Source organism: Euleptes europaea, chromosome 1, assembly GCF_029931775.1.
Source record: "Euleptes europaea isolate rEulEur1 chromosome 1, rEulEur1.hap1, whole genome shotgun sequence".
In the NCBI taxonomy this organism is placed as follows: Eukaryota; Metazoa; Chordata; class Lepidosauria; order Squamata; family Sphaerodactylidae; genus Euleptes; species Euleptes europaea.
In genome coordinates, this window is record NC_079312.1 from 18007756 (window position 1) to 18025861 (window position 18106).

At 47.5% G+C, this 18106-nt stretch overlaps 2 protein-coding genes across 2 annotated transcripts in view; one reads left to right on the plus strand and one right to left on the minus strand.

Moving 5' to 3' along the window:
- LOC130472779 (zinc finger protein 585A-like) overlaps positions 1–18106 on the plus strand; it is a 97779-nt gene that overhangs the window by 54121 nt on the left and 25552 nt on the right. The gene's annotated exons all lie outside the window — the stretch shown is intronic.
- LOC130491730 (zinc finger protein 271-like) lies at positions 752–16553 on the minus strand. Its single transcript, XM_056865522.1, has 3 exons — positions 16547–16553; positions 14689–15858; positions 752–1227 (listed from the first exon to the last, which is right to left on the minus strand). The coding sequence occupies exons 1-3, from the start codon at positions 16551–16553 to the stop codon at positions 752–754; spliced, it is 1653 nt and encodes a 550-aa protein (XP_056721500.1).

Here is an 18106-nt window from a genome sequence, read left to right on the forward strand (position 1 = left end):
ACTTTTGTTCCTCTGCATTAAAAAAAAACCCTCCAAATCAACAGAAATGTCAAACAGCAAAGAGAAATTTTCTACCCCCATAGTTTGCTTCAGGTATTGGTTTTTAATTTGCAGAGCGATTGTTTTTCTTTTGTATCAAGGGGAGCATTTCAGAATGCCCCCTCCTGCATCCTAAAGAGATACAGTCCACTCAGGACTTCATCGCTTAGGCTGCCGATCTCCAGGTGCTACCTAGACATCTCCCAGAATTACAGGATCTCTAGACAACAGAGATCAGTCCCCCTCAAGAAAACAGCTGCTTTGTAGGGTGGACTCTATGGCATTGCAGCCCCACTGTGTTCCCCTCCCAAATCCCACCCTTTCCAGGCTCCACCCCCAAAACTCCAGGAATTTCCCAACCTGGAGTTAGCAACCCTATGATCACCTCATTCTGCTACATATGAAGACCAGGCTTGGTTCACTCATGAGGTGGTGATCAAATGGACTATACTACTTGAGACTGAAGTTGGAGGGGATACCATTCTTGAATGCTCCCCTATATTAAAAACTCCCTGCAGATAGAAAACTAGCACTGCAAACAAACAGAGGGGAGAGAACATTTCTCCCTGCTGTGCTAGTATTTTACCTGAATGGAATTAAAAAAAAAAATTTATACAAAGAAACATCCAGTGCCATAACCTTGCAGTCAAAAGTAGAGCAGTCTACTCAACCACCTCATGCTCCCACGTGTGAATCCTGCCTAATGTTCTGCTCATGCTTTCAGTACCGGACACTTTAATGGCTTCTCTCCAATGTGCACCCTTTGGTGTTTCCTAAGGTCCGAACTGGAAGTGAAGTTTTTCACGCACTGGGAGCACTTGTACGGTCTCTCTCCAGTATGGGTCCTCTCGTGTATGACCAGATGCGTCCTCTGACTGAAGCTCTGCCCGCAGTTTGCACACCGATACGGTTTCTCTCCCGTGTGCACCCGTCTGTGCATGATGAGAGTCGTCCTTGTGCCAAAAAACTTTCCACACTCAGAGCATTCATAGGGCTTCTCTCCCGTGTGGGTCCTCCTGTGAGAAATGAGGGACGCTATCTGATTGAAGCTTCGGCCACAGTCTGCACAATGATAGGGCTTCTCACCCGTGTGGATCCTTTTGTGCCTTATAAGCTGAGAGTTAATGCTGAAGCTTTTCCCACAGTCTGAACACTTGTAGGGTTTTTCCCCAGTGTGGGTTCTGTTGTGTATAATGAATGAGGACTTCCAGCCAAAGCTTTTGCCGCACTCTAAGCAGTGATATGGTTTGTCTCCCGTGGAAGTCCCTCTGTGTGCAACAAGGGATGCTCCATTTTGGTATGTTTTCCCACATTGTGTGCATATATAAAAGTCTTCTCCTGTTTGCACTGCCTGATACTTTGGTCCATCAGAACTCTGATGGAGGTTTTCACACTCTGTGCATGAGTTTCTTCTCTTACGCTTGAGGATGCCCTCTCTCACTGCACTGCCACGTAAACTTTGGTCAACTCCTGCACAAAGCAAAACTGTCTTTTCAGGAGGGTTTCCCTCTTGTGTTTCTAAACCCTGCCGACTTAAAGGCACTTCTTTCTCATCACAAAATAGGAAGACATTCCCTTTGGCTTGTCCCAACGATGTCTCATTGAGTTCCTCAGGCTCAGATCTTTGCAGTGCAAGATTCTCTACTTTTGCCTTCACTTGTGCATTAACTGGAGGATTAAATTAAAAAAAAATCATTGGCTGACTGGGGACAGAAAACCTCTCAACAGGCAGCAGCATGAAATAAATCAAGAATGGCTAAACCGCAAAAGCAACACGGAGGATACTGATTTACCTTGCAGGACTGTTGTGAAGATTCTAACAAGAGAATAAAATAAAAAATGTCCCAGTGATCATTTTGCAGAATAATATTTAGCATTTATATATCACAGAATCGTTCAATGTATTTGACTTTGAACAATTTTGCTCTATATAAATGCTAAATATTATCAGTGCAAAATGATCACAGGGATATTTTTTATTTTAAAAAGGCTAGCTTTGATTTAGGACTGTGTGTGTTAGAATTCAGCTCCTTTTCAAATGAGTTCAGGGCAGCATGGTCTCCCTTTATTTTATCATCAGGGTACTTGTATAGTGTAATGGTTAGCATGCTGGGCTAAGGAAAGTTCAGTGGCTGAACTGGGGCCAATCACTCTCTCAATACAACCTACTTCGCAGGGTGGTTGTGAGAACACAAAAGGAGAACCAAGTGTGCCAGCCTGAGATTTTTTGGAGGAAGGGTAGCATTAAAATATGCTAGACAACAGCCCTGCTAGCCTAACCAGGCACTCAGCAATATTCTAATTTATTTAGAGATTCAAACCCAGATCCTAGACCCACTCTGACACAGAGGAATTAATTGCAGCTCCACATCGCATGATGTTTCCAGCCGCTCCAGTTGTGAAATGCCTTGCAATAACACACAGGAGTGGACATGTTCACGGAGGAAAGGGCTATTCATGGCTACTAGTTAAAATGGATACTAGTCATGATGCATACCAATTCTCTCCAGGATCAGAGGAGCAGGCCTATTATATTAGGTGCTGTGGAACACAGGCAGGACAATGCCGCTGCAATCGTCTTGTCTGTGGGCTTCCTAGAAGCACCTGGTTGGCCACTGTGTGAACAGACTGCTGGACCTTGGTCTGATACAGCATGGCCTTTCTTATGTTCTTATGTTATGTTCTTAGTTGTGTACATATGTACTTCTGCTTCCCAAAGGGATACCTCTGAAGTGCACCAATGAGAGGAAAGTCCATCAAAGGCAATCAGTGCTATATGCACAAACTGGCCTTTGTAATTAATATAAAAGCTTTTGCCAGTTAAGGAGAGCCAGTGTGGGGTCAGACTAAGACATAGGCAGACTCCAGGTTCAAATCTCCACACGGAATCTCAATGAGTGACAATGGGCCAGATGTTCTGTCTTAGTACAAGTTACGTCATCGGGTTGTCAATGTGAGAATAACATGGAGGGATAGGAAAGCAGGGCATAAATACATAGATCATAATCATATAAGTTTTAGTAAGTTATTTATTGACTTCATTTATATTCCCACTTCTCCTCCCACCACCACCCATGAGGACCCAGAGTGGCTTACATCACTGACCTCTCCTCCATTTTATCCTCCCAACACCCTTGTGAGGTAGGTTAGGCTGAGTGTGTATGACTGGCCCAAGGTCACCCAGAGAGCTTCCATGGCAGAGTAATGATTTGAGCCACTCAAAGCAGTCTCCCAAGTCTCCCGGATCCTAGTCCAAGAAGTCTCCCGGATCCTAGTCCAACAAGTCTCCCGGATCCTAGTCCAACAACTTTAACAACTACCCCACACTAGTTCTTAATTGCATCTGTATATATTTGTGTATGAAAACAAATGCTCTAAAGAAAAGGGCACACTTTATTAGGTGATATTCAGACGTTCAGGAGAGGAATCCTCAAAACGGCTTTGTGACATTTAGGTGCACACCCAGATCCCCTTACCAATAGGGTTGCCAACCTTCAGGAATTAGCTGGAGATCTCCTGCTATTACAACTGATCTCCAGCCGACAGAGATCAGTTCACCTGGAGAAAATGGCCGCTGTGGCAACTGGACTCTATGGCATTGAAGTCCCTCCCTCCCCAAACCCCGCCCTCCTCAGGCTCCCTCCCCAAAAACCTTCCGCCAGTTGCGAAGAGGGACCTGGCAACCCTACTTACCAATCAAGTGAGCCTCCTCCTCCTCCTTTTCATCAGTGGTTTCTGTGAGGTGTTGCACCTTCCCCGTGTCCCGTGGATCCTGCTCTGAGAAGGGGGAGTTGACAGTCACTTCTTCAAAAAGGTCAAGACTCTGAAACAGCAACAAGAGAGGAATTGAGCAGTAGGCCATGACATCTCGCCCCTGCTACGAACTCCCTCGGTAGTTAGAGGAAAACCTAGGGCTTTTATGCATTCAGTTTCCCCCTGCCTAACTTCCTGTTTCTTCAGGGTGGGTTTCAGTTCTGCCTGCGTTTTGCTCCTTCTAGTGGTCAGTTTGATATAACACCAGTTTTTATCAAGCACAAAAAGCTGCCGATTTAAACTACAAGGAGAAATGCTTCATTCAAAGCTGCGTGATGCCACACTGACCATCAGAGGGAGCAAAACGCATGCAGAACTGGAAAAAGCCCTGAAGAAAAAGGGGTTGTTACCGCACTAGGTATTCCCAGCAATGTATTAAGAGTTTGAAAATGTTATAAAAAATACTGTTCGCACTTTCTATGTTTTCCCACTGATGTATTACGAGTTTGAAACTGTTATAAAAAATACTGTTCACACTTTGTTTGGCCCCTTTAGCTGTGAAGACGTCTTCCAACCATTTTTTAGCCGTGGCATCCAAAAACCCTTTCAGGGGTTACCGGATTATGTATTCCCAGCGATGTATTAAGAGTTTGAAAATGTTATAAAAAACATTGCTTTAAAAGGGTTTTTGGATGCAACGGCTAATAAATGGTTGGAAGACGTCTTCACAGCTAAAGGGGCCGAACAAAGTGCGAACAGTATTTTTTATTACATTTTCAAACTCTTAATACATCGCTGGAATACATAATGGGGTAACCCCCTTTAAAGGGGTAAACCCCTTAAAACATTTATATAAAAATTTTTTTTTATAACATTTCCAAACTCTTGATACATCGCTGGGAATACCTAGTGCGTAACAGCCAGGGCTACACATGAAGAAACTGAGAATGCATAAAAGCCCCTATTCTGCCTCAGCCACTTGCAGCCTGGAGACAGTGACACCGGCCTACCCTATAGAGCTGTTGTGAGGATTACTGTTGTGAGGATTTAAGGTGTCACCCGTTCTGGATGTAGGGTTGCCAACCTCCAGGTGGGGACCTGAGGATCTCCTGGAATTAGAACTGATATTCAGCCAACAGAGATCAGTTCCCCTAGAGAAAATGGCTGCTTTGGAGGGTAGACTCTGTGTAGGGTTGCCAACCTGCTATTACAACTAATCTCCAGCCGACAGAGATCAGTTCACCAGGAGAAAATGGCTGCTTTGACAATTGGACTCTATGGCATTGAAGTCCCTCCCCTCCCCAAACCACACCCTCCTCAGGCTCCGCCCCAAAAACCTCCCACCAGTGGCAAAGAGGGACCTGGCAACCCTAACTCTGACAATATATCCTGCTGAGATCCATCCCCTCCCCAAACCCTGCCCTCCCTGGGTTCCACCTCCAAATCTCCAGCAATTTTCCAACCCAGAGCCGGCAATCCTATCTGGATTGGGTTGCACTGCCCTTGAAGAACCAGGTCCATCATCTGGGGGTACTCTTAAACCCAGGCTTACGGCTGGATAAGCAGGTGGCGGCTGTGGTCAAGAATGCCTTTTGCCAACTTTGACTGCTTAGCCAGCTGCAGTCTTTCCTGGACAGAAAAGATTACCACAATGCTGCCCTTGAAAAGTATTTGGAAACTTCAGTTGGAACAGAATGCTGTAGGCAGGAGATTGACTCAAGTGGGTTGCAGGGACCATAGAATCATAGAGTTGGGAGGGACCACCAGGGTCATCTAGTCCAACCCCCTGCACAATGCAGGAAATTCACAACTACCTCCCCCCAAAGACACCCCCAGTGACCCCTACTCCATGCCCAGAAGATGGCTAAGATGCCCTCCCTCTCATCATCTGCCTAAGGCAGTGATGGCGAACCTTTTAGAGACCGAGTGCCCAAACTGCAACCCCAAACCCACTTATTTATCGCCGAGTGCCAATGCGGCAATTTAACCTGAATACCACCCCCAGAGGGGGCCCAGAGGGAGAGGCTAGGGTTGCCAAGTTCCTCTTTGCCATGAGTGGGAGGTTTTTGGGGTGGCGCCTGAGGAGGGTGGGGTTTAGGGAAGGACTTCAGTGCCATAGAGTCCAATTGCCAAAGTGGCAATTTTTTCCAGGGGAACTGATCTCTATTGGTTGGAGATCACTTGTAATAGGAGATCTCCAGCTAGTACCTGGAGATTGGAAACTAGTTCCTTAGTGTTTTCTCTCTACATATCAAGGCAAATGGAAAGGTGTTTGGAGGATAGCTTGTGGGCACTTCAAAGGTGGAATAGGACTGCACGCCCCTCCGCCCGCACAGACCCAGAGGGCGCCGAAGAAGCCGCTGGAGGGAAAGAAGGAAGGAAGGAAGGAAGGAAGGAAAGGGAGGGAGAAAGGGAAGGGAGGGGGAAAGGGAAGGGAGGGGGAAAGGGGAGGGAGGGAGGGAGGGAGAGAGAGAAAGGAAGAAAGAAAGAAAGAGAGAGAGAGAGAGAGAAAGAAAGAAAGAAAGAAAGAAAGAAAGAAAGAAAGAAAGAAAGAAAGAAAGAAAGAAAGAAAGAGAAATCGAGAAATCGAGAGAAAGGGAGAAAGAAATGGAGTGAGGGAGAGAAAGAAAAGTAGGGAAAGAAAAGGACGGAGGGAGACAGAGAAAGAAAGAGGCCATTTATGCATGGGAGGTTTTGCCTTGGATTTGCCACTCTCCAGATGCACATTTCCCCCATCTGGATTCTCAAAACTGCATGGGGACTTACTGATGAGTTCTGAGAATTTGGATGGGGGAAATGTGCATCTACAGAGCGGCAAATCCAAGGCAAAACCTCCCATGCTTGAGTGGCCAGAGACAGAAAAGCCTTCCTGCTTTCTCTCTCTCTCTCTCTCTCTCTCTCTCTCTCTCTCTCTCTCTCTCTCACACACACACACACACACACACACACACACACACGGCCCCCACCTCCTCCCTCAGCAGAGAAGTGGGGGGCGTGCACGCAGAACAGTCCGCAGCGCACGGGGCGCCGGGAGACCCTTCCCGCGAAGGCTCGGTGTCCTACCCCGCACCTACACACCCATGGAGGGCTGGGGCAGGTCCTGGGTGAGGGAGAAGGAGCTGGGAGAGGAAGGGTGAAGGGGCAGGAGAGGCAGAGCAGCCCAAGGAAGGCCAACAATGCGGTGGTGTGGCTCAGGCCCACCAGCCAGCTGGGCGGCGCGCAGGAAGGCATGCAAGGGGAGAAGGGGGGAGAGGGGGGAATGGACAAGGGCCCAGAAGCCTTCCCCAATCAGGCACCAGCTGTGAAGGCAGAAGAAGGGAAGGGGGACAAGAAGGGGAAAAGAAAAAAGAAAAAAAATCCTGCCCCGCTGACAGCTGCCCCACCCAGCCCAGCCCGCCAGCGGCTGCAATGGCGGCAGCTTTTGTGGGAGAATCTGGGGGCCACCGCCAATGATGTCGGAGATTCCCCACCCCTAGGCTACAGCCTCCCCCATCCGGGGCAGGGCAGAGCCGGAAAGGCCAGCGGCTTGGAGGAACCACGTGTGCCAGCAGAGAGGGCTACGCGTGCCGGAAGTGGCACCCGTGCCATAGGTTCGCCAACACAGGCCTAAGGTCATAGAATCATAGAATGGCCATCTAACCCCTTCTTAAAACCCTCCCAGGAAGGAGAGCTTACCACCTTCCGAGGAAGCCTGTTCCACTGAGGAACTGCTCTGTTACAAAATTCTTCCTAATGTCTAGACGGAAACTCTTTTGATTTAATTTTAATCCATTGGTTCTGGTCTGACCTTCTGCAGCAACAGAAAACAACTTGGCACCATCCTCTACATGACAGCCCTTCAAGTACTCGAAGACCACACCACTACAGTCTTGGCCCATATCTACTGGCTTCTAATTTGCTTCCTAACACAATTCAAGATGCTGGTTTTTACCTTCAGAACCCTATGCGGTTTGGGATCAGCATACCTGAAGGACCGCCTGCTCCCTTATGAACCTGCCTGACCACTATGGTCATCTTCAGGGCCTTTCTTTGGGTGCCCCTGCCTTCTGTGATGAGGAGGGTGGAATCCCTGCAGAGGGCTTTCTCAGCTGTGGCATCAAACTCTGAAACCCTCTCCCCAGGGAGATTTGTCTGTCCCCTTCTGTTGCCATCTTCTGCCAGTGGGTCAAGACAGTTTGTTTTGTTTGGCATTCCCTCAGTGATCCTTCCTTCCCACCCAATGTTTTAATTGCTGTTTTTATGGTTTTGTGTGTATTTTAGCACCCTGACCTGGATGGCCCAGGCTAGCCTGATCTGGTCAGATCTCAGAAGCTAAGCAGGGTCAGCCCTGGTTAGTATTTGGATGGGAGACCACCAAGGAAGTCCAGGGTTGCTGTGCAGAGGAAGGCACTGGCAAACCACCTCTGTTAGTCTCTTGCCATCAAAACCCCAAAAAGGGGTCACCATAAGTCGGCTGCGACTTGACGGCACTTTACACACACACACACATGTATTTTAGCTCTTTAGTGTGTTAAGTGCCGTCAAGTCACCTCCGACTCATGGCGACCCCATGAATGAAAGTCCTCCAAAATGTCCTATCCTTGACAGTCTTTGCTCAGGTCTTGCAAACTGAGGGCTGTGGCTTCCTTTATTGAGTCCATCCATCTCTTGTTGGGTCTTCCTCTTTTCCTGCTGCTCTCAACTTTTCCTAGCATGACTGTCTTTTCCAGTGACTCTTGTCATCTCATGACGTGACCAGAATACGATAGCCTCAACTTAGCTCTTTTACAATTGTATTAATTATTTTTTGTTGGCGTTAAAGATGTGACATAGAAAGAAATGTGGGTGGCTGAAAGTGAAGACAACAGCTGCGATCTAATCTTTCCCCAACCTACCTCACATTGTGAAGATGCAATGGCAAAGGGAGAGCCGCATGGACCATCCTGAGCTCCTTGGAGGAATCTGAGCTAGCCTACAGACCCAGTTACTGAAGGTGGGGGCAAGGTGACCCTACATGTCTATTACATTTAGGCACAAAGTTGTTCAACACCAGCACTGAAACTGCCCTCTGGGCCTTTTACAGTGACTCACCTTTGGGTCTGCTCTCTTAGCCTCTTGCAGTCCCGGTAAGAACTCTTCAGCCAGGGCCACTGCCTGGGCACAGGTCTTGGGGCCTCGTTCCCTCACCCAGCACTGCATTTCTTGGGGGAGGATGCTCAAGAACTGCTCCAAGATCAGCATCTCCAGGATCTGCTCTTTGCTGCGGCTTTGCGGCTTCAACCACTCGTAGCAAAGTTCTTGGAGACGGCTAAAGACCTCTCGGGGTCCCTCGGCTTCCTGGTAGCGGTACCGCCTGAAGAGCTGGCGCCGGGACTCCGAGGCGACACCCTCTTCCTCCTCCTCCGGAATCTCTTCCTTCACTTTCACAGAAGGATCCGGGAGATTGTAGGCTTCTTGTGGTTCGCAGCCTAGGAGGAATCGCGTCACCCAGTCCCCTGGCAGGCGCTGGCTGGGGACAGCTACTCCCTTGAGAGAAGCTGGAAGTTCCTTACTGTCCTTCCCTGGTGTGGGCTTTGGGGGCTGTGTGTTTTTCAGTCCTGTGTTTTCAGTCCTTCTCTGGAGTAGGGTTGCCAGGTCCCTCTTTGCCACCGGCGAGAGGTTTTGGGGTGGAGCTTGAGGAGGGCAGGACTTCAATGCCATAGAGTAGCTTAGGGCTGTTTAGCTTGGAAAGAAGGCAGCTAAGGGGAGACATGATAGAGGTCTATAAAATTATGCATGGTTTGGAGAGAGAGGACAGGGAGAGGTTTCTCCCTCTCCCATAATACTAGAACGTGAGGTCATCTGTTGAAGCTGGAGGGTGAGAGATTCAAAACAGATAAAAGGAAGTATTTTTTCACACAACGCATAGTTAAATTGTGGAACTCCCTGCCCCAGGATGTGGTGATGGCTGCCAGCTTGGAGGGCTTTAAGAGGGGAGTGGACATATTCATGGAGAAAAGGGGTATTCATGGCTATTAGTTGGAATGGATACTAGTCATGCTGCATGCCTTTTCTCTCTAGTATCAGAGGAGCATGCCTATTGTTTTGGGTGCTGTGGAGCACAGGCAGGATGGTGCTGCTGCAGTCGTCTTGTTTGGGGGCTTCCTAGAGGCACCTGGTTGGCGCTGTGTGACTTGATGGGCCTTGGTCTGATCCAGCAGGGCCTTTCTTATGTTCTTATGTTCTTAGAGTCCAATTGCCAAAGAAGCCATTTTCTCCAGGTGAACTGAGCTCTATTGGCTGGAGATCAGTTGTAATAGCAGATCTCCAGCTAGTACCTGGAGGTTGGCAACCCTACTCTAGTGCCACCATTTTTTTCCCTTGCTGCTTTTCAGAAGGGCCTGGCTACTGCACATGCATAGAGTGTGCATGCACTCTGCACATGCACGCTGAGAGGAGCGACATGACAGAAAAGCCCTCTTGCTTGGTACTGGAGTGTCCTCAGCCACGGTCTCTCTCCCCACTACTCCTGTAGGAAGGCAGGCCCAGGTTTCCGGATCTAATTTCTACCATTTATGATTATCATGTCCAGATCCAAAAAAGCAGCTATCAATTTAGGATTTTTGCATAAGGAAGAATTCTGCTAACTTTTGCATCTCCTGTTGCCTCACTATGGTATAATTCCCCTCTCAATGATCCAACATGCCATTTCCCTGTCTCTCCTGCTGCTATCCCCATTTATGGTTACCAACCTCTAGGCGGGGCCTGGAGATCTCAGTAATTAGAACTGATCTCCAGGCAACTGAGATCAATTCCCTCAGAGAAAATGACTGCTTTGGAGAGTGGACTCCATGGCATTAAACCCCACTGAAGTCCCTCTCCTCCCCAAGCCCCTCCTTCCCCAGGCTCCACCCCCAAATTCTCCAGGTATTTCCCAACCCAGAGTTGGCAACTTCATAGTTGCCCACAACAGTGTCACACCAGGGCTTAAGGATTATTACAGTGGTGGAGGAAGAGGAAAAGGAACAGGTGGTTTTTATATGCCGGTTTTTATATGCCGACTTTCTCTACCACTTAAGGAAGAATCAAACCACCTTGCAATCACCTTCCCTTCCCCTCCCCACAACAGACACCCTGTGAGGTAGGTAGGGCTGAGAGAGCTCTAAGAGAGCTGTGACTAGCCCAAGGTCACCCAGCTGGCTTCATGCGGAGGAGTGGGGAATCAAACCTGGTTCTCCAGATTTGATTCAAGCTACCGCTCTTAACCACTACACCACACTGGCAGAAAAAGGAAACTACAATGATCAAGCGGTTGGAATACCTTTGTGTGTGTGTTAAGTGCCGTCAAATCGCTTCCGACTCATGGCGACCCTATGAATGAAAGTCCTCCAAAATGTCCTATCTTTGACAGCCTTGCTCAGATCTTGCAAATTGAAGGCTGTGGCTTCCTTTATTGAGTCAATACCTTTCCTATGAATACCTTTCCTATGAAGAAAAGCTGAGAAGTATGGGGCTTTAGAGTTTAGAGGAATAATGAGAGGAAGGATGTGAAATTGATGGAGAACGTGGAGGGGGAAGAGAGAGAGGGAGAACTTTTTCTTCTACTCCCATAATGCAACTACTTGCAGGCACCCCGGGGCAACAGACTCAGGACAAAAAAGAAGAGAAATATTTCCTCACCTCATGTAGGATGGGTCCATGAATGGCTGCTAGCCATGGTGAGTAAAGGAAGTCTGCCTCTACAGAGGTAGCAGGCCTCTGAATACTAGTGTTGGCAGACAGATGCATAAGTCAGAAGTTAGTGATGGCACTTAACACACACACACCATCTCAGATTAAAAATTTCCCCTTAGAAACCACACATTGAGAAATGGCACTAGCTTCCAAGAGTGCCAAATTATTATTTTTTAAAGATAACTGCAGGATCTGTGGCTGTACTACTCAGAAGTAACAGGGCAGGTAGCTGCAATGGACAAGAAGGGTCAGCTAGTACTGCAAAAGATCCACACCTCCGAAATTGTGTGTCTCGTTTCCAGACAATAGGGGAGGGGGGAATCACAACTACCTGGCCCCTGAAAAACATCAAGAATGTAACAGGGAAAACGGGATTGGTTACTGATGTCTGGAACCAACATTATAAAGATGTGCATGACTGGTCAACCTTTCACCACAATTGACTATTGTGGAACCAAACCAGAATTAAACAAGAAGCTGGAAGTCTACTAGGCAGGGAATGCAAAAACCATAGTTTGATGGTTCAGATACAAGAAGACACTGTGGTTTATCAAAAACAGTGTAAGAAACTAGGTCATCACGTGGGATGAGGAAGGGGGAGAGAGGGAGCCATAGAATCCCTAAGACCAGCCAGGGATATTCCCATCACCTGCTGTGACATGTGAACCTGCCCCAGCAAACAGAACTAGGCCCAAGTTGCCCTTCAGAAGACCCACTTGTATATAAACCTGTATCAGCGTGGTGTAGTGGGTAAGAGTGGTGGTTTGGAGCGGTGGACTCTGATCTGGAGAACCGGGTTCGATTCCCCACTCCTCCACATCAGTGGCGGACACTAATCTGGGGAACCAGGTTGGTTTCCCCACTTCTACACATGAAGCCAGCTGGGTGACCTTGGGCTAGTCACAGCTCTGTTAGAGCTCTCTCAGCCCCACCGACCTCACAGGGTGTCTGTTGTGGGGAGGGGAAGGGAAGGTGATTGTAAGCTGGTTGATTCTGCCTTAAGTGGTAGAGAAAGTCGGCATATAAAAACCATCTTTCTTCTTCTATCACTTGGAAATAAGGTACTTATTATTGGGAAGGGGGAACCACTTTTAAAAAACAGACCAAAAATCAGAAAAAGTAACAGAAAATGAGGAAGGAAATACCCAATAGAAGGATCTTTTCATAGTTACCCTCCCCAAAATTTATGTTTCCTTCTCTGTTCAGATTGGTTGAGAGCCCCTCCCCCCTTTTCATTCAGACTTGATCAAAGAAAAATGTCCAACATTCTGTTGCCAAAGAAACCAAAGAGATCGCAGCAGGTGATAAAGATGATGGCCATCTGTCCGTTTATTCACTTATTCAAGTAAAAGACTGCAACGGAATGGCTCCATTCACTGGTGCAAGGGAAAAGGGGCTACAACAGGGAAAATTTGGTGCGTGGAGGGCTTACAATCCCCCCCTCCATCTCAAACCTTGTGGTCCCAAGTGAAAATTGTGTTCCTCTTTGAAGGATCTCCAAATTAGCCTGCAGCCCCTGGAATTGTGCATCTTCAGGAAGCAGCCTGGGCAACCTGCTGAACTGGGGCCAACCCTTGAGGGACTGCATGTGAATTGACAGGAGAACAAAAATACAGTTTTAAAGAGAAGGAATATGAAGAAGTGTTTTGTGGCTCATTTTGTTGCTAAGTTTCTACTCGGTTTCCTACCAGGCCATGGAAACAAGCGCACATCACTTTAATTTCTGGATTTTCTTTTTCATCCTGGACATTCCCATCACTAACTAGCATGGCAGTAAACGCCTTCTTTTCCCATCAACCCAGCAGCAAGAAGGAGCTGGGGCTCAATGGTAGAGCCAATGTTTTGTATACAAAAGGTTCTAGGTTTGATCCCTGGAATTACCAGTTTTAAACAATCTTAGGCTGGGAAAGATTTCTCTCTGACCAAGACCAGCTCTCTCTTGTGGGAAGCCGTGACTCCGTAACAGAAACACTTGCTTTACATGTAGAAAGCCCCAGGTTTGGTCTCCGGTATTAGGAAACACCTCTCTTTGCCTGAGATTTTAGAGAGCTGCTGCCAGTCAGAGAAGAGAATATCTGACTTTGTTTCCAGCCTAGACGTGCCATGTAAACTCTGCCAAGAAATTGTAACACAGGATACAGAAGGCAATAGGCGTGAGATCGGCTCCAGCTTCCCCTGAGGATATGTGGCTATTGTTGACTGGAAGGGTTAAAATCTTAAAATTCCTTCCTTAAGCAGGATGGTAGGAGGGCTAATCACAAGCCCTGTTCACATGTTAGAGTGAATGCGCATATATCCTGCATGTATGTGCGTACGCCTGTTTGTAAGGAAGAGCCAATGTGCATTCACTTTATAAACCAGGAATCAGTACCTGGATAAATGTGTGGTTTAAATCACACATTCTACTGTATGTGCATTGAATGTAATGTGAGAATTACTTAATACACATATAAAAGAAAAACCAGATATTATATGTGTGTTCTCTGTAACTTGTGAACAGAGCTACTGTTTCTTGGGGAGGTGTCACAGAACATAAAATTGATTCTATCTATCATGCTTCTAGAACATCAAATTTCCTTCCCCTTTCCATCTATTTCATCAGAGATTGGCTTTTCACCAAATCAGGAAATGGCGCCCTAAAAAAAATAGGGCTGAATTGTGGACAGTGAGAAAAATTCCAAAAAATGTGGTAGCATAGCAGAATGAACTGCATTGTCCTTATTAAAATACATGGCATCAACATTACTAGGCTAAGTTTTAAATATAATTTAAAAAGCATTTGTGGTTGTTGCAAAGGGCTAGATGACCAACGACAGTTACTATCAGCTCTATAATTCTGTGACTGTTCTCAGAAACTGCATTAGATTTTCTGGTACCGTAGCTACTACATGGAGTGGAAGGTTTGAACCCGGACAGAGAAGTTTAGACATTCTTTTTCCAGAAAAATTCTCCAATCATTACTAGCGCATGACCAAATGCTGAACCTGCCACTGCAGTCGGAGAAAAATAATCACTCCCAAATGATTCTATTTATCGATACATCATGGGGTGAACTCTGACAGTAGCTCATTTCCCATGGTCCGACCTCTCACACAGTGGCTCTGCTGTGCGGGTTCTCCTCCATTAACAGATGTGAATACCATCTGTCTTTTCTGTACTCAGTCAGTCACTTGCATGTTTTCACCCTCGTGTGGATTCTCTCATGCTTAATAAGGTTCGACCGCCAACTGAAACACTTCCCGCAATAAGTGCACTTATAAGGTTTCTCTCCTGTGTGGATTTGCTGATGCTGGAGGAGGTCAGAGCCCCGGCCAAAACATTTACCACACTCAGAGCATTTGTATGGCTTTCCTCGTTTCAGGATTCTCTGATGTCTGAGAAGGTCAGAGCGGTGGGCGAAGCTTTTCTCGCAGTCCGAGCATTTGTATGGTTTCTCTCCGGTGTGAGTCCGCTCATGTGCCAAAAGGCCGGAGCTCTGACTGAAGCTCTTACCACACTCTGCACATGTATATGGTTTCTCCCCTGTGTGGGTTCTCAAATGTCTAACTAGAGCCGTGCGTTCACAAAAGCTTTTCCCACACTCTGTGCACCGGTATGGTTTCTCCCCTGTGTGGGTTCTCTCGTGGGCCAGAAGTCCTGAGCTTTGACTAAAACTCTTCCCACACTCTGTGCATCTATATGGTTTCTCTCCCGTGTGGGTCCTCTCGTGTGCCGAAAGGCCTGACCGCCGATGGAAGTTCTTCCCACAGTCCAGGCATATAAATGGCTTCTCACCAGTATGGGATCTCTCATGTGCCACAAGGGCTGAACTCTGACTGAAACATTTTCCACACTCCCCACATTTATAGGGCTTCTCTCCCGTATGAATTCTCTCATGCGTGGTAAGGTGAGACTTCCGGCTGAAGCTTTTCCCACACTCTGCGCAGTCGTAGGGTTTCTCCCCTGTGTGAGTCCTCTCGTGGGCAATGAGGTGAGACTTCCGGCTGAAGCTTTTGCCACACTCTGGACAGCTATAGGGTTTCTCTCCGGTATGGAGCCTCCGGTGCCTGTACAGACTTGAGCTCTGCTTGAAGGTTTTCCCACAGTCCATGCACATCTTCAGTCCCCCATAGTTGTAGATTCTTGCCCGGATTCTGGGTTCCTTCCGCTCCCAGTTGTCCACTTTGTAAGGTGGGACAGGAATGTCCATTCTGTTCTTTTGGTAGCTTCCCTCATGTTTGCCTGATGCCTGATGATTGCTGGATGTCTCTCCCATCTCATCAAATTGAGAAATGGTCCAGTTGTCTTCTCCTAAGGATGTCCCATTTAGTTCCTCGGACTCAGAGCCATCCAGGGGAAAGTGGGCCTCCTCTCTTTCGCTCACCTGCCCATCACCTACAAGGATGAACAACAACAAAAACGTATATGAATTGAGGTGGGAATAGAAACAACTCCCCCCAAGTGGGAAATTACACAATGAGGAACTTGTATGACATGGGGCCTAGTTCTGTCTATAGCAGCCGTACTCACTCAGAAGCTCAAGAGCCAGATGTGGCTCTTTGACATGCCCTTGAAATTCTTCTGAGCAGCGCTCCCCAATGTGGCACTTGCCCCATATTTCAGGAAATCCTGGTGGGGCCTGTGGTTGGCAGGTGCTTTCCACCTTGAAACACCCACAGCTGAAGGAACTGGAAAGCTGTGAACCTTCCTGAGGTGCAGGCCTCAAGCTAGGGATGGAAGTAAATGTGGCTCTTTTGATTGATGGTAGCTGTGGATGTGCCCTGACCTGGATGGCCCAGGCTTGCCTGATCTTGTCATTTCTCAGAAGCTAAGCAGAGTCAGACCTGGCTGGTACTTAGATGGAGAAACCACCAAGGAAATCCATGGTTGCTACACAGAGACAGGCAGTGGCAAACCACCTCTGAATGTCTCTTGCCTTGATAGCCCTATGGGATCGCCATAAGTTGGCTGTGACTTCACAGTAAAAAAAAGTGAATGTGGCTCTCTGTGAGCCACAGAGTGAGTACCACTGGTCCAGCGAGTCTGAACCAGAGAAACTCTATAGTGGGACCTAGTAGCGCACCTGACATGGTCACCATCTCAAAAAGGGATTTCATAGAGCTGGAAAAGATGTCGAGAAGGGCAGTCAAAATGGTCAAGAAATCAGAACACCTTACTTACAAGAACAGGCTAAAAAGTAAGTGGGTTTTCAGTTTGGAAAAAAAGGAAAATAAAGGGGGCATGGGAAGGGAAGGCGGCATGGTATAGCCCGATCTTGTCAGAGCTTGTAAACTAAGCAGGGTCAGTACTTGGATGGGAGACCACCGAGGAAGGCAAAGGCAAACCACCTCTGCTTCTTACTTGCCTTGAAAGCCCCTTGCTGGGGTCGCCATAAGTTGGTTGTCACTTTACGGCACTGTACAAACAAAAAGGGGGCATGACAGAAGTTTAGAAAAATTATGGACGGAAAGGTGTTTATGTGTTAAGTGCCATCAAGTCGCTTCTGACTCATGATGACCCTATGAATCAATGTCCTCCAAAATGTCCTATGTCTTTGAAAGGTGGAAAGGTACTGGCTGGATATTAGGGGGAGGAATTTGCAGTAAGAGTTGTTCAACAGTGGAATCGGCTACCGAGGGAGGTGGTGAGCTCCCCCTCACTGGAAGTCTTTAAGCAGAGGCTGGACAAATACTTGTCAGGGATGCTCTAGGCTCATCCTGCATTCAAGGGGTTGGACTAGATGGCCCGTATGGTCCCTTCCAATTCTATGATTCTAAGCATGCCGCAGATAACTTATTTCTCCATCTTCCCATAATCATTAGAATTTGGGTATCTCTCAGTGATGGGCAGTAGATTCAGAATGGACAACATATAAGTAACTTATGGAACTCACTGCCACTGCATGCAGTGATAGCCTCTAGTTGAGAGGGCTTTAAAAGGGGATTAGATACATTCATGGAGGAGACTTCTGTCAAAGCACATTAGCCAAGATAGCCAGGTGGAGCCTCCATGGCCAGAGATAGAGGATATATGGATACCATTTGAAGGGCAGCAAAAACAGCAGAAAGACTTCTGGCTGACCACTGTGGGTAAAAAGACGGTGCGCTAGATGAATCCTTGGACTGATCTTTCTTACACTCTGGCTATGATTCTTAAGGCATACAGCGGACCATTTGGATAGCCCATGGGACTCAATACTCTTCATTTTAGAGACAAAGCAAATCCTAACCTAATGAGACAGTGTCCTCATCTTCCTCCTGTTTAAATCTCTGTTCAGCGTCTGATAGAGCCTGCTCCGTGTCAGAAAGACTCGTGGCTGCCGCCTGTGGGAAGAAGCAGAGAGTCAGTGAGGTGTGGAGTAGTTACAGGATACCAGCGGTTATTCCAACTCTATGTTGAGCCCCCTGGAGCGGAAAGAGATGCAGCTTTCCAGAGAGGGGGCAGATGCTGCCACCATTACCCACAAGGGCTGTTCCTTTCTTTAGAAAAGACTGACAGTGCAATCCTAAGCAGAGTTGCATCCTTCCTTGTCTTGGCCTCTTGACCTGGGAGGAAGACACTTCAGTGGAAGGCTGAGGTACCCCCCCCCCATGGTACCCAATATGTTTCAAGCTCCCTATGCCCCAGAGATCCTGGGGAAGTC